This window comes from Myxine glutinosa, chromosome 5 (genome assembly GCF_964187855.1).
Source record: "Myxine glutinosa chromosome 5, kmMyxGlut1.1, whole genome shotgun sequence".
Classification (NCBI taxonomy): Eukaryota; Metazoa; Chordata; class Myxini; order Myxiniformes; family Myxinidae; genus Myxine; species Myxine glutinosa.
In genome coordinates this window covers 42647345-42671491 of record NC_136265.1, presented here as the reverse complement: position 1 = coordinate 42671491, position 24147 = coordinate 42647345, and the positions used below count along the sequence as shown (strand labels likewise).

Sequence of the window (24147 nt, the reverse complement as noted above, 5' to 3'; positions counted from 1 at the left end):
CAAAATTTGATGATTGGCAAGGGATTGGCAGTAGTGATTGGCAGATGATGGGTAGTGATTGGCAAATTTTTGATTTGTTGCAATTTGATGTGCAAAATTGGTAGTGAGCGATGGGCCCGGTGGGTAAGGGTGGCATCCCTGCCACCCTTCCCATGGTGGGGCAAAGGAGCAATAGATTATGGGGTGTATGGCAGTGAAAACTAGCCCGGGTGGGTTAGGATATTAATAGGGATCTAGCGAAGATGACAGTAGGTAACGTTAAGGTTAGTTAGTGACTGATACCTGTAGTGGGGACGCAGGTAGTTTAGTGTGGATGATAATGACGTGGGAGCGCAATAGTTTAAAGGGACGACTGGGAAGCGCAAGTTTCAGAAGGGAGTAGTTAGCTGAGATGATGCCGTGTGTGTGAGAATTGAACAGGTGTGATTGCACAGGTGTGCAACTGGACAGGTGTGTGGAGCAGTGTGTGAGTAATGAGTGTTGTGGATCAGCGCGAATGCGCTTGGGGAGAGAAGGGTGCAAGTGGCACCAGGTGTGAGAGCACAGGTGTGCAGGTACAGGTGTGTGGAGAGAGTTGGAGTAAGTGGTACGGAGTGGTGTGCATGGTGCGAAGGTGTGAATGGGGGAAGAGTGGACCCCCATCACGGATACCCGGGGCGGGTAGTGTAAGTGTTAGGTAGAGGGTACAGGTAAATTGTGGTTGGATATTGGCATCTGTGGTGCGGTTGCAGAATGGTGTTGTGAATGGGTGCATTAGTGTTGTGGAAATGGCTGGGCGTGTAGCCTGTTAGTGTGTGTAGTTGGTTGGGCACTCCACCACTGTGAGGATGTCGGCCAGGTGAGGCCGCAGGTGGGCTCTGGGAGCCGTTAGTGTCAGTGGGTGCCTGAGGATCCCGGGTGTGGATCGGGCAGCCCAGTGCCAGAGAGGGCACCGAGTGGGGAGAGCGCCAGAGGGCCTTCCCCAGGTAGTTAGGTTAGGGTAAGGAGCAGGTAAGCTCGGAGGCAACTGCAGTGGTGGAGGTGTGCAGGTGGGTAGACCCGCTGGGAGAGGTACACGCCACAGCCCAGAAATTGTGCGAGGGCACCGGGAGATGAATCGGGGGAGTGAGACCCCAAATTGAAAAGCACCACAGTTTGGCCAATGGGAATTGGTTTTTAGAACCCATAGTGTAAGTTGGCCAATGGATTGGCAGGGAAAGACCCCGGGTAATGTAAAGTTGTTAAAGTCATTTAGGAAATAGTTAGGATTGATGAACCTGTCGCACCATACGCAGCCACTTACCTGTGGTGATGATGATGACTCCACACCTGTGTTTTCTTTGTTCTGTGTGCAGGAAATGAGAATTGCTGTGTGGATTGGTGAGACGCGTCACGACGTGGATGAGACATTGGGGTGATTCCATCTCTCCCTCCCTAGGAGGGACTGATGACGAATTGGTGATAGCAAATTATGATGTTGAGTTGGAGATGGCAAATTTTGATGAAAGTTGAAAATGGCAAATTTGATTGGTTAGGAGGGAGAGAAGACGAATTTGGTTTATGGGAGGAACGGGGAAGACAGTAGGGACGTTTGTTGATTTGTAAAGTAGATGTTTATGGGTAGTGTTGTGTTTTGTGAATGCAGTAAGGGGTAAGGGAGGGGCCATGTAGGTTACCTGGTGGGGGGGGGGGGCGTACGGTAGGAACGTACCTGTCTCACCTGGTTCCCATGTGCCCCCAGTGTGCATCACCTTGTATTGCGTGCACTTTTGCGCCCTTACCACCTTACTCACTTGTCTGCTTCTTTTGTCTCCCACCTCCGAGGATCTGGCTTTGGGGCAGAGAGAGAGGAGAGAGAGGTGCTGGCTTCGCAGTTGTGGGCCTGCACTTTCGCTGCTTGCTGCCTGGATCGATACACCATATGGACCGCAATGTTTGTGGCCACCCACCATGGACCGCAGTTCTTATGCGGCCAAGCACCACCCGTGGATGGACCTATGGGTCAACGTGGCACCTATGCCATACAGGTGAACCACTTATAGTTGGCCCCCTGACGGCCACAATAAAGAAATGGACGCGGTTGGCGCCTTTCTTTATTTTTTGAAAGAGGCAAGAAGGCCAAGTGCACCACACGAAGAGCAAGAGACACCTGCAGGGTTAGGGGTTGTTGTTTTTATTTTAATGAACAATGGTGACTGCACCGATTGGTGCTTGGGGTGGTGCTTTTGGTGCTTGGAAGGGGTGCTCTGCACGTTATTAAAGGCCGTAAGGCCACAGAGCACTCGTGGGTTGGTGTATCGATGCTGGCATGCGTGCTCTCTCTATGCATAACATCTGCATGTGTTCCTCCAACAACAGGTCCTGGATCGTAGTGTAAATAGCAGCGTAGTCTTGTAAATAATGCTCCCTACCGGCTGTATGTTTAGTTTGCGAATTCTTTCCGTGATTCGGTTATCCTGTGGGTGTGTTTCTGTGAGGAGAAGGGTGCAACGTCGCAGGGGGACATATTTACTCATTTGTGAATATCTGTAAAACTGTCGCACTCAGGGTAGAGTTAATAGTAGAGGGAACTACATCTGAGTGCCACACTAAAATAGGTAAAAATTTATCGGGTCGGGACGCCCCGAGGGTAGAGAAGGGTGCAATGTTGCGGATATGGAATTTGGCCTCCATATCCGCTTGTAAATATTCCCCTATTTCCCCAATACTCCCCAACTATCCCCAATCCCCCATTCCCTAGTCCCATTGTCTGTAAACAACACTCTGTAGAACCGACCTTCCCCTTTTTCCCCCATTAAATGTCGTACCCAGGTCCACCGCATCTCACGTAGACAACTTTCGGACATCTTGCTAGTTATTCTTAGTCTATGTCAGTTAAGGACTCGTTTCCATTAATTCTGACTCTTCGTTGCACCAGAATGTGATTATATGGCACCAGTAGTGAGTTTAGGACCTTCCCATACCTCCTCCCATCTTCTTCCCCAAACAACAACTACAACAACAACTACAACAACTACAACAACGGCGTGCGCGGGGAGTGTGCGTCCTCACTCCGGCTCGGTTAGCCGCCATTACCCATGTGCGCCGACGGGGTTACCACGAAGGGGCTGCCTGTCGGCCCCTCGTCAAGGGCGGAGCCGGTAACCCCCCGCACCCAATGAGAAGCAACGGGCCGATTCCATCTGGGGCGGAGCTAACGAGCCGAGGGCGTGTCACTCCCCGCCGGAGATACGCAGCGACTTACCGGATGTGAAGTCAGATGCGCCTGAACCACGGAGAGCAAAGGACGCCACCCCCAGCGCGACGATACCTCCCCGCATCTTTGGACCGGACCGGGTCGATTCTGTCCTTGAGCCAAGAGTGCACCTTGAGCCATCGACTGCCCGCTTTCCTTGCCATCAATCCCCGTGTGAGTCAGTTTTGTCCTGTTTATCTGTGGTCTGTCGGGAATAAGATAAGTGTGTCTAAGTGCCTATCTTTCTATGCTGTCCCTCTCATTCCTGTAATCTAACCTTCCGCCATATTATAACCTCCTCCGGAGGTCTTGAGAACCGTATCCCTGGTGTCGTGTCATTTTAATCCCAGCCGTTGTGTCCTTTTCCTTCATTGATCTAGCGTAGCGCGGCTCGGCCAAGGTTCGAGTATAATCGGGTAACTTGTGCGGACACAGCGGCCATTCCGCTCGGCCCACCATAACATCAAAGTCGTGTCTGTAACAATATATATATATATATATATATATATATATATATATATATATATATATATATATATATACATACATACATACATAACATGGCGTATTAAAACCAAATATATATATACTAGTGTAGCGGTTCCCGCTGAATGTACACAATCGCCTTGCACCTGCCAGGACGCGGCCAGGGCGCGATCGCCACGCCAGGCTCGTCCGGACGGGCCCAGACGCGCCTCTCCTGGGCACCCCCCGGACTCGCTGTTCCCGGGCACGCCCGAACCCTCCCGGGCACGCCCAGTCTCGTCTTTCCCGGGCATGCCCGCTCTCGCCTTTCCAGGGCTCGCCCAGAGCGCCCGGGCACGCCCAGCCTCGACTTGCCAGGCCGCGTCCAGGACGCCCGGGCATGTCCAGACTCGCCTTTCCAGGGCTCGCCCAGAGCGTCCGGGCATGCCCGCTCTCGCCTTTCCAGGGCTCGCCCAGAGCGCTCGGGCACGCCCAGCCTCGACTTGCCAGGCCGCGTCCAGGACGCCCGGGCATGTCCAGACTCGCCTTTCCAGGACTCGCCCTTGACACCCGGGCATGCCCGGTCTCGGTTTTCCCGGGCAAACGCCTCGGCATAAATGTGTATATATATTGCTGCCCCATAAACGGGCTGGTGAGAATACCTGAGCTGTTTTGTTTCAATAAAGCAACTCGGACGAATTCCGTCTTTGGTCGCGTCAATTCTTTCGACTCGCGTTGGAGCGCAGCTCCTTCACTGGTGACCTACCGACATGGACACGGCAGTGACTCTTAAACTGCCTACCTTCTGGGAGGCTCACGCGGCTGTTTGGTTCGCCCAGGCGGACTCCCAGTTCGCCCTGCAAGGCATCACCGCGGACGACACCCGCTTCCACCATGTCGTGGCAGCGCTCGGTTCCGCCACCGCGGCCCGCGCCCTGAGCCTCCTCGAGCACCCGCCGGCTGCTGACAAGTATGACGCGCTGAAGATGCTCCTCTTCGACGCTTTCGCCCTCTCACCGGCGGCACGCGCACGGCGCCTGCTCGACCTGCCCGAGCTCGGCGACACGCGCCCGTCCGAGCGCATGGACTATATGCTCTCGTTGCTCGGTGAGCACTCTCTGGATTTTCTGTTCCGCGAGCTGTTCCTTCGCCAGCTGCCTCACCCGGTACGCCTCGCCCTGGCTGGTACGTCGATCACCGATCCCCGTGCCCTCGCCAGGGAAGCCGATAAGATCTCGGCGGGCCAACACATCGGCGCGGCTACCTGGAGCCTGCCGCCATCCGAGGCGACGCCCACGATGCCCGAGCGCCCTGCGCGGTTGGAGGCCGAACTGCCGGTGCAACTGGCGGCCGCCACGCCGCGCCGACCGCTTCCGACACGACGGCCGGGGCCTCCACCTGACCAGGCGTGGTGTTATTACCACGCCACGTTCGGACACAAGGCCCGGACGTGCCGACCCCCGTGCACTTTCGGCAATTCGGGAAAGGGCCGGGCTGGCGTTCATTCCCAGCCATGAGCGCCGGCCACTCGGGCAACTTGCTTTTTATTCGGGACAAAGCGTCAGGGCGGCGTTTCCTTTGTGACACCGGCGCCCAACTGAGCGTCATACCCGCCTCCGAGCAGGACAGGCGGGACGCCGTTCGCGGCCCCTCTTTGGTCGCTGCTAATGGCTCGGCCATATGCACTTTCGGCCCGCGCGACGTCACCCTCTGCTTCGGCAGCCAGCGCTTTCAGTGGACCTTTGTGACCGCCTGCGTCCCCATGGCTTTGCTGGGCGCCGACTTCCTCTGCGCGCACGGGCTGCTGGTCGACGTCAAACGACGTCGCCATGTCAACGCCGAGACCTTCAGCTCCCTGGCGTGCACGATGAGCAGCCCCACGCCGACCGAACTGGTGTGCGCCCTCCCGACGGCGAACGAGTTCGCTCGCCTGCTCGCGGAATTCCCGGCCCTCACGCGGCCGACGTTTTCGGCCTTCGCAGTGCGGCATGGGATCGAGCACCACATACCCACTACGGGCCCGCCGGTCTACGCCAGGGCCCGCCGCCTCGACCCGGCCAAGCTCGCCGTGGCAAAGGCCGAGTTCGACGCGTTGGAGCACCTCGGCATCGTGCGGCGCTCCAATAGTGCGTGGGCCTCACCACTGCACATCGTGCCAAAGCCGGGGGGCGGATGGCGCCCGTGTGGCGACTACCGCCGCCTCAACGACGCTACCACCCCCGACAGGTACCCGATCCCGCACATCCAGGACTTTTCCGCCCGTTTGGCGGGACGGGTCATATTTTCCAAAATTGACCTGATTCGGGGATACCACCAGGTACCTGTCCGGGCGGCCAACGTCCCGAAGACGGCCGTCATCACGCCATTCGGCCTGTTCGAATTTTTGAGGATGCCGTTTGGCCTCAAGAACGCGGCCCAGGCATTCCAGCGCTTAATGGACGGCGTGCTGCGCGACCTGCCATTTCTTTTCGTCTATCTGGACGACATCCTCGTCGCCAGCACGTCCCCCGCCGAGCACCTCCTCCACCTCCGAACACTGTTCGGTCGCCTCAGCGAGCACAGCTTAATTGTCAACCCGGCCAAATGCCACTTCGGCACGACGACCATTGACTTTTTGGGCCACCGCATCACCAAGACCGGGGCCGTGCCGCTGCCGACCAAGGTCGAGGCCATCACCATGTTCCCGCGTCCCCATTCCATCAAGGCCCTACAAGAGTTCCTCGGGATGGTGAATTTTTATCACCGATTCGTGCCCCGCGCTGCTCAGCTCATGCGGCCCCTTTACGAGGCCCTCCGGGGCAAGCCGGCCAAGCATGACATCGTTTGGTCCGTGGCCATGGACGCGGCCTTCGCGAGCGCAAAACGGGCCCTCACCGACGCAACGCTGCTGGCTCAACCGGTGCTCAACGCGCCCATCGCCCTCACGACGGACGCCTCCAACTACGCGGTGGGCGCCGTCCATGAACAATGGGTGGACGGGGTTTGGCAGCCACTCGCTTTTTTCAGCCGGCAACTCCGGCCGAACGAGTTAAAATACAGCACGTTTGACCTCGAGCTGCTCGGTCTATTCCTGGCCGTTCGCCATTTCCGACACCTCCTGGAGGGCCGCCCGTTCACGGCTTTCGTCGACCACAAGCCGTTGGTCTACGCAATGGCCAAAGTCACGGAGCCGTGGTCGGCCCGCCAGCAGCGCCACCTCTCCGCCTTGTCGGAATTCACCACGGACATCCGGCACGTCGCCGGCAAAGACAACGCCGTGGCCGACTGTCTTTCTCGGGCCAGCGCGAACGCGGTCCACCTCGGCGTGGACTTCGCGCTCATGGCGGCCGACCAGACCACCGACACCTCGGTGCAGGCCCTCCGGGCGGCGGACATGGGCCTCCGACTGGCCGACATCCCCTTCGCTGGCACCGTCCTGCTCTGCGACGTCTCCCAGGGCCGGCCTCGCCCCATCGTGCCCGTTTCCTGGCAGCGCCGCATCTTCGCCTCCATCCACGGCCTTTCTCACCCGGGCCGGAAAGCTTCTCAGAAGCTGGTGTCGGCGCATTTCGTCTGTCACGGCCTTCGACGGAACGTCCGCGACTGGGCCAACGCCTGCACGGCCTGCCAGCGGGCCAAGGTCCACCGCCACACCCAGGCCCTGCTAGCACCTTTCACCGTGCCTGCACGGCGTTTTGACCACGTCCACGTGGACCTGGTGGGTCCCCTGCCCCCATCGCGGGGGTTCACCCACCTGCTCACCATGGTGGACAGGACCACCAGGTGGCCAGAGGCCGTGCCCCTCACCTCCACCACCACCGCCGACGTGGCGCAGGCGTTCATCGCCACCTGGGTCGCGCACTTCGGCGCACCGGCGGACATCTCGTCCGATCGCGGCCCACAGTTCACGTCCGAACTTTGGAGCACGGTCGCCCACTCGTTGGGGGTCACGCTGCACCGCACCACGGCCTACCACCCACAAGCCAACGGGTTGTGCGAGCGGTTTCACCGCTCCATGAAGGCCGCACTCATGGCCGGCCTTCAGGACGACGGTTGGACCGACCGGCTGCCGTGGGTCCTTTTGGGCCTCCGCACGGCCCCCAAGGAGGACCTCCGGGCGTCCGCCGCCGAGCTCGTCTACGGCCAGCCGCTCCGCGTCCCGGGCGAGTTCGTGCCCGACGCTACCAGTCCCTGGTCCGCCGCACACCAGCGCTCGGACCTCCAGGAGGCCGCCCACCGATTTGCCCCTGTGCCAACGTCCCGCCACGGTGGCCCCCAGTCCTACGTCCCCCCGGCGCTTCGCACAGCGGAGTACGTCTTTGTGCGTCATGACGCGCACCGGGGGCCACTCCGGCCGCCGTACGACGGGCCCTTCCGGGTCCTGCGACGGGGCGACAAGTCCTTCGTCGTCGACGTCCAGTCGGACCGGATCTCTGTGGACCGCCTCAAACCGGTGCACGTGGATGTCGACCGACCACCACTGTTGACTCTTCCTCCGCGGCGAGGCCGCCCCCCGTCCACAGTTCCCCCCGCTCGACCACCCACCACCAGATCGGACCCCCCCCCACGACCCTCCAGGGGTCGCTTCGGCCGGGTCATCCGGACCCCCTTAAATTGACCCTGCCGGTGCAGGTCGATTCTGGAGGGGCGTGTGTAGCGGTTCCCGCTGAATTTACACAATCGCCTTGCACCTGCCAGGACACGGCCAGGGCGCGATCGCCACGCCGGGCTCGTCCGGCCGGGCCCAGACGCGCCTCTCCTGGGCATGCCCGGACTCGCTGTTCCCGGGCACGCCCGAACTTCCCGGGCACGCCTGGTCTCGTCTTTCCCGGGCATGCCCGCTCTCGCCTTTCCAAGGCTCGCCCAGAGCGCCCGGGCACGCCCAGCCTCGACTTGCCAGGCCGCGTCCAGGACGCCCGGGCATGTCCAGACTCGCCTTTCCAGGGCTCGCCCAGAGCGTCTGGGCATTCCCGCTCTCGCCTTTCCAGGGCTCGCCCAGAGCGCTCGGGCACGCCCAGCCTCGACTTGCCAGGCCGCGTCCAGGACGCCCGGGCATGTCCAGACTCGCCTTTCCAGGACTCGCCCTTGACACCCGGGCATGCCCGGTCTCGGTTTTCCCGGGCAAACGCCCCGGCATAAATGTGTATATATATTGCTGCCCGATAAACGGGCTGGTGAGAATACCTGAGCTGTTTTGTTTCAATAAAGCAACTCGGACGAATTCCGTCTTTGGTCGCGTCAATTCTTTCGACTCGCGTTGAAGCGCAGCTCCTTCACTAGCTTGGCTCGGCTCGCTCCGCTCGCCACACCAAGCGTCGTTACTGTGGAACGGGCTTATTTTAGCTGAGGATAATGACTGTACCTGAGTTGCTGTGTTGTCATGATTTACACCAATCATAATACAAACAATTCTTTTGCACAAATGTATTTGTTGTGTTTGTGATATTACATTTTTATAGCCAATTTAGGTTGAAGATTTAGGTTGAATATTTTTTTTCAAGAAAGAACCCCTCAGCACATACATAGGGGAGGGGTAGGTGCAGACTGGAAGTTTGGGACGATTACACCTCACCACCACGTAATTCAAAACACCTCACCACCAAGTAATTCAAAACACCTCACCACCACATAATTTAAAACACCTCACCACGATGAAATTTAAATCATCTCACAGCCATAAAACACGTAATAAAAACACCTCACAGCCATAAAACACGTAATAAAAACACCTCACAGCCATAAAACACGTAATAAAAACACCTCACAGCCATAAAACACGTAATAAAAACACCTCACAGCCATAAAACACGTAATAAAAACACCTCACAGCCATAAAACACGTAATAAAAACACCTCACAGCCACGAAATTAAAAACACCTCACCACCACGTCATTTAAAACACCTCACCACCAAGTAATTCAAAACACCTCACCACCAAGTAATTCAAAACACCTCACCACCAAGTAATTCAAAACACCTCACCACCAAGTAATTCAAAACACCTCACCACCAAGTAATTTAAAATACCTCACGACCGCATAATTTAAAACACCTCACCACGATGAAATTTAAATCACCTCACCACGATGAAATTTAAATCATCTCACAGCCATAAAACACGTAATAAAAACACCTCACAGCCACGAAATTAAAAACACTTCACCACCACGAAATTAAAAACACCTCACAGCCATAAAACACGTAATAAAAACACCTCACAGCCATAAAACACGTAATAAAAACACCTCACAGCCATAAAACACGTAATAAAAACACCTCACAGCCATAAAACACGTAATAAAAACACCTCACAGCCATAAAACACGTAATAAAAACACCTCACGGCCATAAAACACGTAATAAAAACACCTCACAGCCACGAAATTAAAAACACCTCACCACCACGTCATTTAAAACACCTCACCACCACATAATTTTAAACGCCTCACGACCACATAATTTAAAACACCTCACCACCACGAAATTTAAAACACCTCACAGCCACAAAATTGAAAACACCTCACAGCCACAAAATTGAAAACACCTCACCACCACAAAATTGAAAACACATCACCACCACGAAATTGAAAACACCTCACCACCACGAAATTGAAAACACCTCACAGCCATAAAACACGTAATAAAAACACCTCACAGCCACGAAATTGAAAACACCTCACCACCATGAAATTAAAAACACCTCACAGCCATAAAACACGTAATAAAAACACCTCACAGCCACGAAATTGAAAACACCTCACAGCCACGAAATTGAAAACACCTCACCACCACGAAATTGAAAACACCTCACCACCATGAAATTAAAAACACCTCACAGCCATAAAACACGTAATAAAAACACCTCACAGCCACGAAATTGAAAACACCTCACAGCCACGAAATTGAAAACACCTCACCACCACGAAATTGAAAACACCTCACAGCCACGAAATTAAAAACACTTCACCACCACGAAATTAAAAACACCTCACAGCCATAAAACACGTAATAAAAACACCTCACAGCCATAAAACACGTAATAAAAACACCTCACAGCCATAAAACACGTAATAAAAACACCTCACAGCCACGAAATTAAAAACACCTCACCACCACGTCATTTAAAACACCTCACCACCAAGTAATTCAAAACACCTCACCACCAAGTAATTCAAAACACCTCACCACCAAGTAATTCAAAACACCTCACCACCAAGTAATTTAAAATACCTCACGACCGCATAATTTAAAACACCTCACCACCACATAATTTAAAACACCTCACCACCACATAATTTAAAACACCTCACCACGATGAAATTTAAATCATCTCACAGCCATAAAACACGTAATAAAAACACCTCACAGCCATAAAACACGTAATAAAAACACCTCACAGCCATAAAACACGTAATAAAAACACCTCACAGCCATAAAACACGTAATAAAAACACCTCACAGCCATAAAACACGTAATAAAAACACCTCACAGCCACGAAATTAAAAACACCTCACCACCACGTCATTTAAAACACCTCACCACCACATAATTTTAAACGCCTCACGACCACATAATTTAAAACACCTCACCACCACGAAATTTAAAACACCTCACAGCCACAAAATTGAAAACACCTCACAGCCACAAAATTGAAAACACCTCACCACCACAAAATTGAAAACACATCACCACCACGAAATTGAAAACACCTCACCACCACGAAATTGAAAACACCTCACAGCCATAAAACACGTAATAAAAACACCTCACAGCCACGAAATTGAAAACACCTCACCACCATGAAATTAAAAACACCTCACAGCCATAAAACACGTAATAAAAACACCTCACAGCCACGAAATTGAAAACACCTCACAGCCACGAAATTGAAAACACCTCACCACCACGAAATTGAAAACACCTCACCACCACGAAATTGAAAACACCTCACAGCCATAAAACACGTAATAAAAACACCTCACAGCCACATAATTCAAAATACCTCACCACCACGTAAGTTTGAGGGAGTCGTTAAGTGACAACACAGACACTGCGCAGATATGTAGATACTGTATATACAGACTTGGCATTTAATATGGAATATTTTTTTTGTGGGGGTGAACTTACTTTTCAAGATGACTTAGAACCAAAAGTTCATTGGAATTATGTTGAAATTATTCTAGATTTTGTTGATGTGACCTTCAAAAGAAACAAAAACCACATTTGACATTTCGAAGCAAATAAATTGATCCTTGAAAGTGATGGAAACTGATATCGAACTCAATTCACGGACAGTACTGTGTTAAACCTCTGTACGTTTTCCAGAAGTATCTCTTTATTTTGCACATTAGCCAAATTTTTTTTAACAAAAACAAAAGTTAAATTACGACTGGGATTACGGACAGTAAAATTACAGTTCAGTGCTTCGTGTAACACCCACGAGCATTCAGGAGAGCACGTACACGTTGAGGCATGCTGTTCACGAGATTTTCCAAGGTTTGGACAGGAATCGCTTGCCATGCAGTGACAATAGCCTGCTGCAATTCACGCACAGAGGTCGGCTGCTGGTCCAAGTGGTCGATTTGACGCGTTAATTCTGCCCACAAGTTCTCTATCAGATTCATATCCGGGGACATGGCAGGCCACTCCATATGCTCGACACCACGGTCAGTAAGAAAGTGTTGGATCATGCGAGCACGATGAGGCCGTGCATTGTCATCTTGGAAGACAAAGTTTCCTCGAAAGGCTCCACGAGCAAATGGAAGCAATGTTTCTTCCAGAAAGGCCCTGTACTTGAACTGGTTCAGGTTTCCATTCAGAACAACCAGGTCAGTTTTGCCCCCTGCATGAAAAGCAGCCCAAACGGTCACCCCACCAACTCCAGCTTGGACTCTTGGCACTATACAATCTTTGTTGTAGGCTTCATGCACTTGTCTGCGCACTCGGACGCGGCCATCTTGACGATCGACCAGAAATCTAGACTCGTCACTGAAGATCACGTGATTCCAGTGTCCTGGCTGCCATTGACGGTGCTCTCTGGCCCACTGCAATCGGCGCTGGCGGTGTTGTCTGGTCAGGCGTGGCTTTCTCAGGCGATGCCTGGCACGATAGCCTGCTTGAACCAGTCGTTGGTTGACTCGCCTTCTGGTTTCAGGCACATTTGTCAGTTGCTGCCACTCAGCCCGAAGCTGATTAGCTGACTTGGTACGGCCATTGCGGACTAACCGGTGCAGCTGGCGATCATCCCTCCTTGTGGTTCTGCGGGGACGTCCTGGCCTCGGTATTGGACTAGGGACACCCCTCTAAGCATTTCGTTTCAGGATCTTTGACACCTGACCTTGAGTGATGCCATACTGCCGAGCAATAGCATGCTGTTTCATGCCGTAATTTCGTAAAGCCACCACTCCATGACAAACAGCATTGTCGAGTTGACGGACCATCTCCAGAGGAAGCGGCAATAACTTTTGGAGACGTGCAACAGTTGTTTTCCACTAATATAGAACGCAACAACCCTTGTATACCCGACTGTGAAGCCAATCATCAAATGCACCTGTCCGTACATTTTTCCACGCCACCTGTGATATAATCCTGTTGTTGACTTCTTGCTGCGACAGACAATCAGTGACATGGTTCTTTTAACAAATAAATCACCAAAGTGTAAAAGAAACTCACCAGATTGATATACTGAGTTAAGAAAGTAAACCCGTCAAGAAAAAAAAAAAATTCCATATTAAATGCCAAGTCTGTAGATAAATGACTGTACCCGAGTTGCCGTTTTGTCATGGTTTAAACCAATCATAATTCAAACAATTATTTTGCACAAATTTATTTGTAATATACGTGATATCACTTTTTATAAACAATTGAAGTTGAAAAAAAAAAATTGGAAATTTTTTCAAAACAAATACCCTTAGGACATACCGATGGGAGAGATATGTGCATACCAGAAGTTTGGTACGATTTCACAAAAGTTTGAGAAAGTAGTTCAGTGGCAAGACAACACAACACAGGACAGGACAGATGCTGCACAGATATATATATATATTTACATGCACATTACCACATTATTTATTTACCACTATATATATATATGGAAGGGAGGAGGTGAACTGGGAGGTATATCTGGGAGGTATATCTGGGAGGCCGCGTACTCGTACTGCCAACAGGTATATCTGGGAGGAGGTGAACAAGGGAACTTCTCTTGATGAAGGCTAGTGGAGGCTCAGCGCATGCTGGGTTGCTGGCTGAAACGTTGAGTTTTTTAAAGACAAAGCTATAGGTTGGAGAACGGAAAAATGGATATCGTGGATATAATTCCCAACCGCCGTTCATTACTTGATATATATATATATATATATGTACATATATATATATATATATATATATATATATATATATATATATATATTTATTTATTTATTTATTTATTTACACGCACATTACCACATTATTTATTTACCACTATATATATATATATATACACTGAACAAAATTATAAACGCAACATCCGACATTTTGAAATAATTTATGAACGTTACGGTTCTATTGATAAATCCGTTACGGATTCGTCCGTGAGGACTCTTCTCCAGCATCCCAAGGGCCATCGAAAATGTGCGTTCGCCCACTGTCGTCGGTTCCGACGGCAAACATCTGTCAGGTCAAGACCCTGGTGAGGACGACAGGCGTGGAGATTGATTTCTCTGAGACGATTTCTACGGTCTGTTCTGTGATTCGTCGGTTATTCAGACCAACCGTCTCTTGTGCTGTCTGTGTCGCTGGTCGCAGACGATCACGCAGGTGGAGGAGCCGGATGTCCCGATCCTGAGCTGGTGTGGTAACACGTGGTCTGCGGGCATCTGGTTGATTGGCTGTCGCGCCAAACTGTCTGAAACGGCGCCGCAAGCGGTTGATGGTGGAGAAATGCACATTACACTGTGCAGCAACAGCTCTGCCGGACATCCCATCATTCAGCATGCCAATGGTGTAATCCCTCATGAATTGTGGCATTGTGACGTGTGACAAATCTTGTCATTTTTGGGTGGCCTTTTGTTGTCCCCAGTACAAGGAGTGTCTGAGTAATGCTCACGCTCTTTGAAACATGACAGTACATGCCACACCCATCTGGTGGGAGCAATATCTCATAACCGGGGTGCCACAACATTGAAAACGTTTAAACACCCTTATGCACTCAAATTCAAGACTCATCAACCTTTTGTACATACAGAAAAATAGAGGTGATATTTTACTGTAACGTTCATAAATTATTTTAAAATGTCGGATGTTGCGTTTATAATTTTGTTCAGTATATATATTTATTTATTTACATGCACATTACCACATTATTTATTTACCACTATATTATATATATATATTTATTGATTTATTTACATGCACATTACCACATTATTTATTTACCACTATATATATATATATATATTTATTTATTTACACGCACATTACCACATTATTTATTTACCACCATATTTATTTATTTATTTATTCACGCGCACATTACCACATTATTTATTTACCACTATATATATTTATTTATTTATTTACACACACATTACCACATTATTTATTTACCACTATATTATATATATATATATTTATTTATTTATTTACATGCACATTACCACATTATTTATTTACCACTATATATATATATATGTTTATTTATTTATTTACACGCACATTACCACATTATTTATTTACCACTATATATATATATTTATTTATTTACACGCACATTACCACATTACTTATTTACCACTATATATATATATTTATTTATTTATTTACACGCACATTACCACATTATTTATTTACCACTATATATATATATGTTTATTTATTTATTTACACGTACATTACCACATTATTTATTTACCACTATATATATATATTTATTTACACGCACATTACCACATTATTTATTTACCACTATATATATATATTTATTTATTTACACGCACATTACCACATTACTTATTTAGCACTATATATATATATTTATTTACACGCACATTACCACATTATTTATTTACCAGTATATATTTATTTATTTATTTACACGCACATGACCACATTATTTATTTACCACTATATATATATATTTATTTACACGCACATTACCACATTATTTATTTACCACTATATATATATATTTATTTATTTACACGCACATTACCACATTACTTATTTACCACTATATATATATATTTATTTATTTACACGCACATTACCACATTACTTATTTAGCACTATATATATATATTTATTTACACGCACATTACCACATTATTTATTTACCAGTATATATTTATTTATTTATTTACACGCACATGACCACATTATTTATTTACCACTATATATATATATTTATTTACACGCACATTACCACATTATTTATTTACCAGTATATATTTATTTATTTATTTACACGCACACGCACATATGTATTCGTAAGAAAAAATATCCTTATATTTGGAAATATATCAATAAAAACAGCATTTCTCAGACCATTGCATCTTGTCCTGAGGATTGCTTGAAAGCTCCTCGTCTATGTTATACGTACTAGCAAGCAAATGTTTAATGAGCAAAATTTCACAAACAGACGCACAATCAATTTTTAAGGTAAAACAAAAAGGAAACCTTTTTCTTGGCTCAGCTGGGATGTGATGTTTCTTCGACTCCTTCTAACTTTCCCCGAATGTGTAAAGAGTATAAATATATAGCCTGTCAATCATGCATGACCTACCCACATTCCTGGTTCCACCCTCTACCTCCTGACCACTCACAACCACCGAGTCGTTTGGCTCCTCCCATGATTTCCAATTTTGTGGGGAAGGTTGCAGAATCTTTGCATCATCCACCCACCCCGCCCTACCCCTCTTCCCCCCACCCCAACTAATAGATTGGTGGTTGAGTGGATAAAGCCATGTTTTGCCCTCCCTGGTGGAGTGGGTTCGATTTGTTTGGCTCATGCTCAGTGGAAATTTCCAAGCTCGGCAAACTGTCCGGGATTTATTATTCACATGGATAGAAATGTTCACAATAGCCTAAGTGATCCAATGCTCTCTCATGAGTGTAGAAGCCTTCACCCGGAGGTCCCAAGCAGGGGGCCAGACCTTTCATTAACCATTGTAATGATTTCAATTACAAACTCCTTTAAGAAAGAGTTTTATTGAAATCAATCCTGCACGTCATCGACAAAACATAATCACATATTAGCAGGCGATCATATAAAATGCCCTATGTAAAGCAAGCCATATAAAGATGCGTCATTTAAACCTACCAGCTCGAATTCGGTCACGAAAGGCAGACAGTTCCCTCACTCTCTCAGACCAACCCTCTGATAGGCACATTGCTTATCTCACCACCAGAGAGGGAACTACAACGGATCTTAACCTTTATTTCATTACAACCATAGTACAGTAAGACTACAGAGAGTGTGATATCTAAAAAAAATAACCCAACACATATGTACCTGCACTGCATTTCTGGAGCCTGCAGGTGATTGTTCAGAGTAGCATTGTACTTTGGGATCCATTGCAGAATGTTCAAAGATATTGCTTGGATTATAATTGATGTCTTTGAATCCACATCCAGTGAAATTCACAGCATTTTACAAAAGAGAAATGCCTCCGTCACAGACTTGAGTACAGCTGTTTCATTGGACATTTGCTGCTCTCTTGTCCAACACAGCTGCCATTGTTGCTTCGGCGTTTTCAACACTTTGAGCAAAGGCCACCTGCTAAATGCATGGCGTCGTGGTGGTAATGAGCGACTTCGTGTTCCCAACACCATTCCATTATTTTGTGCCATGAACTGAATGGATAGTTTAAACCTTTTTTCTTGTTCTTGCAGTTTGAGCAGAAAAGGCCACATGCAATACAAAAAAACCCACCATCAAGATGTTCACTGTAAACCATCCAGGGGTATTCATCCAACGAGATCCTCAAAAGTCTTCCTCCAAGATACCTTGTCGGAAGCATAAATGAGTCTGGTAGCCTTTTGTGGTGTTTCAACAACACAACAACAACAGGCATTTTCAGGCCATTTTCCCTGCTAGAGCGGGGGTTAGCCTTACGGTCCCCATGACAATCTTCTCCATTTTGCCCTATTTTCTGCATCTCTCCTTGTTAACCCCCTTGCCCGCATGTCTTCTTCCACCATCTTTAGCCAAGTCTTTCTCGGTCTTCCCCGTCCTCTACTTCCTTCTGCATTCATTTCCATCACTCTTCTCAACCAGTCACTTTCATCCTTCCTCAACACATGACCAAACCATCTCAACCTGTTTCTCTCCACAGCATCAATCACAGGCTCTATTCCCATCATCTTTCGCAATTCATCATTTGTCTTCCTCTCTCTCAACGATACTCCGCACATCCACCGAACCATTCGCATTTCCACCCTTTCCAGCCTTCGTTGCTGTTCTACGTTCATTACCCATGTCTCGCTCCCATAAATCATAACACTTCTCACACATGCAGCATACACCTTTCCCTTCAGCTTCAACGACACTCCCCTCCTCGTCAGCACGCCACTCCGTTCCCGAAACTTCTTCCATGCACATCTCACTCCAGCAACCGTTGCCGAGTCTGATCCACCTTCTCCATTCAGCATGTCTCCGAGGTAACAAAATGTTTTCACACCTTCCAGCTTCACGCCGTCTCCAAGATCAAACTCAACATTTCCTCCATCTGCAGCTCCCTCTGTGCACACCTTACATTTGAATGTAGCTGCCACACTGGTTAATGACCCTCTCAGACCACTACATTTTGGATGAACCCACTCAGCGCACATTGTACATTGAATGGAGTTCACTCCGACACCCTTCCTGCACACAGCACACGGCCACTTCCCAGTTCTTTCCACCTCACCACATGCTTTACCACTTGCCATCACCTTCGTCTTTCCGATATTCACCTTCAGACCTTTTGTCTCCATACATTCCTTCCACTTGTTCATCTTCTCCTTCAGTCCACCCATACTTTCTGCAATCAACACCAGATCATCTGAGGAAACTTCAAGTTTTTCTGGCAACAAGGACATGACCAATCAATCAAAAAAGGTCTTCACTTACTTTAAAAGTGCGGTTAAACTGCCGAAATGGTTAAACTGCCTCTGATGGTTAAACTGCCGAAATCTCGGCTCTCTGCTCACCTTCACTCTTTCATTCCTCTTTTCTCCCACCTCTGGAACAAACTCCCACACTCCCTTGAATCCCACTCCTCCCTCCAGGTCTTTAAAACAGCTGTTCACCACCATCTCTTATCTTTCCCCATCCAAAACCTTGATCTTTTCTACCCCCACTAATTCACCCCAGATCCACCTTGTTTGAAATTCCAACTTCTTTCCTCGAAGTCCCGGCAGTGTCCATATGTTTTATACCTCTCCCACTCCCCCCCCCTTCCCATGCCTCCCCCCCCCCCCCAAAGCCCTCTCCCTCCCACAGATCTCTCGATGTCCCTGCTCTCAGATGTTGTGTTTGTGTTCCTCCCCCTCTTCCCCCATCTTGTCTACCGCTCCCCATGTTATATGTTTTATGTGTCGGTTTGTCTTTCTGTGTGATTAATGTTAGCTCTTTCACGAGCCTCGATCTTGTATACAAAAAAAAATAAAAATAAAAATACAACTCCCACGGTAAACCCTCCTTTACGTTCCAAGCCAGCACCTCCATCACAGCTACAAATAGTAGTGGACTTAGTACCGACCCCTGATGCACTCCCACCTTCACCTCAAACTCACCACTGTTCCCGTCCTTCGTCCTTACAGCTGTGCGTGCTCTTTTGTACATTGCCATCACTACTCTGATCAACCATTCCTCCACTCCTAACTTCCTCAATGCCCATGTCAATACTTTGCGTGGAAACCTATCGAATGCTTTCTCCAGATCAACAAACCCAAGAAACAACTTCTTCCTCTTCTCCATGTACTTCTCCTGCAACTGCCTTACAATAAAAAGCGCGTCTGTCGTTCCTCTTCCTGGCATAAATCCAAACTGCATTTTGTCGATCTTCACTTTTTTCCTTATCCTCCTCTCCAACACCCTTTCCAATACCTTGATTCCATGCTCCAATAACTTTATCGCTCGATACGAGCCACACTCCAGAGGGTCACCTTTCCCCTTGTATAGAGGGACGAGGGTACTCAGTTCCCAATCCACTGGAATGCGGCCTTCTTTCACCACCAGATTTCAGATTTCTGTCATTCTCTTCACACCCCAACTTCCTGCTGCCTTCAACATATCTCCCACAACTCCCGTCGGCCCTCCCACTTTTCCACTCTTCATTGCTTTTATCGCTTCCTCAACTTCCTTCTCAGGTATCTTCTCTGCCAGTCCTAAAACTGGGGTACTCTCTATGTTGCCATCCCATTCATTCTCTGCATTCAACAGCATTTCCATATATCTCTTCCATGTTCCTTTAATTCAATGTTGTTTTCGCTCTTTCACGAGCCTCGATCATGTATACAAAAAAAATAAAAAAAATTCCATCTGGGTCCACAACCATTTGTCCCACTTCTTCCTTCAAGCAACTCAACCCCATCACATCACACCTCTCTTTCGCTATGTGCTTTGCAATCCTGAATACCTCTCTGACGATCTTGCAAATTCAAGCATTCTCCAAACATTTTCCTACATGCCTCCTGCGCCTTTGCTACCTCTTTCTTTGCAGCCTTCTTGGCTGCCTTATAACTTTCATGTTTTGCCTTTTCTGCCCCCGAACCCTTCGCCTTCTGCCACTCCTTGAAATTCTTCCTCTTCTCGTCAATCCTCTTTCCAACTTCATCATCCCACCACCATGTTTCCGAGTGCCTCGGTGGTCCTTTTGTCCATCCACATACCTCACCAACGGCTCCCAATAGACTAGCTTTCATTGACATCCAACCACTTTCAAGCTCAACCACATCATCCTCCACCATACTCAGCCTCTCTTTTAATGCCTCCCTCACTGTCACCTCTTTCAACCTCCACACCTTCATTCTCGGTTGGTACTTCACCCGCCGGGCTCTCCTCGCACCTTTCACCCTTATGTCGCAGACAACCAAGTGGTGCTGTGAAACAGCCTCCTCCCCCGGGATCACCTTTGTGTCCCGGAGGTGCCCCCTATCTCGCCTACGCACCATCAGGTAGTCAACGGTTGTCGTCGACCCACCTGACGTGCATGTAACAAGCTTATTATCCTCTTTCTGGAACTGAGTATTACAAATCAACAAATCAGCTCCATCAGCAAACTCCAAAATCCTTTCACCTTCTCCATTTCTCACACCATATCCGTAACCCCCATGAACTCCCTCAAAACCATCCATACTCCTTCCCACATGTCCATTTAGGTCTACTCCTACCACAACAACTTCCTCATCTTTCACGGTTTCCATCAGCTTCTCTATTGCACACCAGAACTTGTCCTTCTCTTTGTCGTTGTGGTGTTTCGTAAGTGCAAATTTATCTCCATCGGATAACTGTTGAATTGTGGGGCAGAGCAATTGGTTCCCTTTGTCCGTCTGTCTATAAACGTCAGTTTATGATCGAGGGACAACTTGATTCCAGGTGAATATTAAATTTTCAACACGAATGGGAACATGAATCAGAAAATGACGTGCAGTTTAGCAGTAGCTTGGCTCTGAATTCGTCCCGATTGCGCATGCGCAGAGAGGAGAGAGATTAATTGTTTCAGTCTGTCTGCCTGTCTGGCAGTCAAGCACAATTTGAAATCATTCCAAACAGGAAACTTACACAAAACTCATTAAGGAAACAAAAAAACAGGCACGAAGAACGAATGTAACGTGTTAAGTAAGGTGGTGTAAAAGACGCCGCATCAACAGCGGTAAACTTCCAAAAAAAATGTATAAAACCTTTTAAATCTTTATTTTATTTCAATTGAATTATATACTTGAAGACTGTGGAACACAAATCGCCTTGTTGGCACTTTCAAAAACCTTCCGTTTGGCAGCACCTGCACAAAATATTACGGCATTTTACGTCATCTCGACCAATCAAATTTTCCACTTGCAGACCCCGCCCATATCCTTGTTTCGCAAGACTGTGCGGGGTGGGGTGTTCCAAGAACTCTTTAGTTTTCTAATGGTGTAAAGCCCCAAAACAGAGAAAAATGACGGACTGACGGGCTGACGGACGGACTGACGGGCTGACGGACGGACGACGCGCCATCGCATAAGCTCCCCTGAACTTCGTTCCAGGTGAGCTAAAAATCAACCAATGTATAAACATGTAAAAACCTATAAAGTACCTACCTGCCTGTCGTCTGCGGAAGATTTCACATCCAATAGCGTTACTTAAAGTTTTGGACAACATCGTTAAAATACACATTGACCGACCCAAAATAGTAATTTTGTCATGAAGCCTTCCCCTAGACCCCGAGAGCAAGGGTCAGCAACATACGGCACATTGCATGAGTGGTCGTGACACGCAAGATCATGTTGAGTGTTTTCGAAATCATATTCCATGTGTTATAATTTGGCGTGGGAAAAATCTCTGAGTTATAATCTCCAAGTTATGGAGGCAAAATAATTGGGATTATTACAATGATTAAAGCAACGACAGGATGAGCGACCTCCAAGTACGAATCGCTAATCGCCAAGCCAGGTTAGCCAGCCATTCCTTACCAACTGTTTTGTTGGAGTGTTTCCTTGAGTGCTTAAGCTACTTGGGAAGTGCTCTACAATCTTATTCGTGACTAGCAGGGTTACCTGGCGTAGCTCTCCATCCCTCACTCCCCTCACTCCTCTCACTCCCCTCTCTCCCCTCACCCCTCTCACTCCTCTCACTCCCCTCTCTCCCCTCACTCCTCTCTCTCTCTCCCCTCACTCCTCTCTCTCTCTCCCCTCACTCCTCTCTCTGCCCTCACTCCTCTCTCTCCCCTCACTCCTCTCTCTCTCTCCCCTCACTCCTCTCTCTCCCCTCACTCCCCTCTCTCTCCTCACTCCTCTGTCCCCTCTGTCTCCCCTCTCTCCCCTCACTGAGGGGAGCCCTCACACCTCTCTCTCTCCTCACTCCTCTCTCTCCCATCACTCCTCTCTCTCTCCTCACTCCTCTCTCTCCCCTCACTCCTCTCTCTCTCCTCACTCCTCTCTCTCCTCACTCTCCTCTCTCTCTCCTCACTCCTTTCCACCCCTCTCTCCTCTGCCCCTCACTCACCTCTCCTTTCCTTTCCCCTTCACTCCTCCTCTCCTTCCCTTCTATCCACCCTCACTCCTCTCCTTTCCCCACTTCTCACCCCTCACTCCTCTCCTTTTCCCACACCTCACTCCTCTCCCCTCACTCCTCTCCTTTTCCCACACCTCACTCCTCTCCCCTCACTCCTCCTCTCCTTCCCTTCTCTCCACCCCTCACTCCCCACTCCTCTCCCCTCACTCCTCCTCCTCCTCTCCTTTTCCCACACCTCACACCTCTCCCCAGTCTTGTAGTGGTAAATTATTTTTTGGGTATACTCCCTTATACTGATAACTCAATCCTCAAATCACGAAGCCAATGACGAGGCGCTGCGCCGTGGTGGTGATTCACAAACACAGTGCCCCCCAAGTGACCCGACCCTGACCAGATCAAAATTACAAAGAAACAAACACAAACAAATCATCTTTCACAATAAATATCACCTCAAAATTTTAATGTAAGGTTTTGCAAAAGGCATCAAAATTTGAAGCATTGGTGAGTCATATCTTCAGACCAATCCTTGCATAAGGCCTAACTATATGTCTAAATTACCAAGACACAAAATAATCCAAAAATGATCAAGCCGTTGTCATAATATTGATTTTCTAGTTTGCAATACTCATCACATGTAATATCATAAAGTGTCTGAGGTAATTTAATTGTTTATACAGATTTTTACAAGACACATTGTCATAGACCTCCAAATGTCTTGTTTGGTAAAGAGGCAATGTACAAGTAGACCGTATCCTTACTCATTTCATACATTTTGTTGTATAGCTCGAACAAAATATTCATGAAGATACATACCCAGTGTTAATAACATTCACTTTTTACTTTTGTACGTGTAATTTTGATTATTAAACACAACAAACTGTTCAACAATTAACTACGATTGAGTTGTGCTCTTTTAAGCCCGAATTAGTCGTAGAAGTGAAAACACAAGTCGTAAGTTTGCAGTTCATACAACGTAACATTCACATTGCCCTGATTATACACGCACATTCAAAAGTATTTGGATACTTTACTGAGGAAAATTGCAGAGAAACAACATAGGAACACAATATATTTGTTGAGAATTGTTCTTCTAAATAAATGCGTAAATATGTCTCCAGACATTAAGGTATCAATTCAAAGTGCTTATGCAACAAAAATATATGCATAGGGATGATATTTGATCACCTGTTGATGGTAAAATGTAATGAGTATGACTTGACTCCATTATGAAGTATCAAAATACTTTCGGATGGAAGTGTAGTAAGGGCTGTGAGGCTAAAACAAAGTCCAAATGGCTTGGTATCTGGTGTTAT

The 24147-nt window shown here is 48.2% G+C and overlaps 1 protein-coding gene and 1 long non-coding RNA gene across 2 annotated transcripts in view; one reads left to right on the top strand and one right to left on the bottom strand.

Annotated features, from left to right (window-relative positions):
• Nucleotides 1–17110, bottom strand: part of LOC137427618 (interferon-induced transmembrane protein 1) — a 67206-nt gene extending 50096 nt beyond the window's left edge. Inside the window, exon 1 of the mRNA XM_068117227.2 lies at nucleotides 16958–17110. Coding sequence (XP_067973328.1) covers nucleotides 16958–17027 — 70 coding nt within the window. The 5' untranslated portion in view covers nucleotides 17028–17110. The remainder of the gene's footprint in view (nucleotides 1–16957) is intronic.
• The window catches only part of LOC137427621 (uncharacterized), a 78598-nt gene that overhangs the window by 6637 nt on the left and 47814 nt on the right, over nucleotides 1–24147 (top strand). The window lies entirely within an intron of this gene.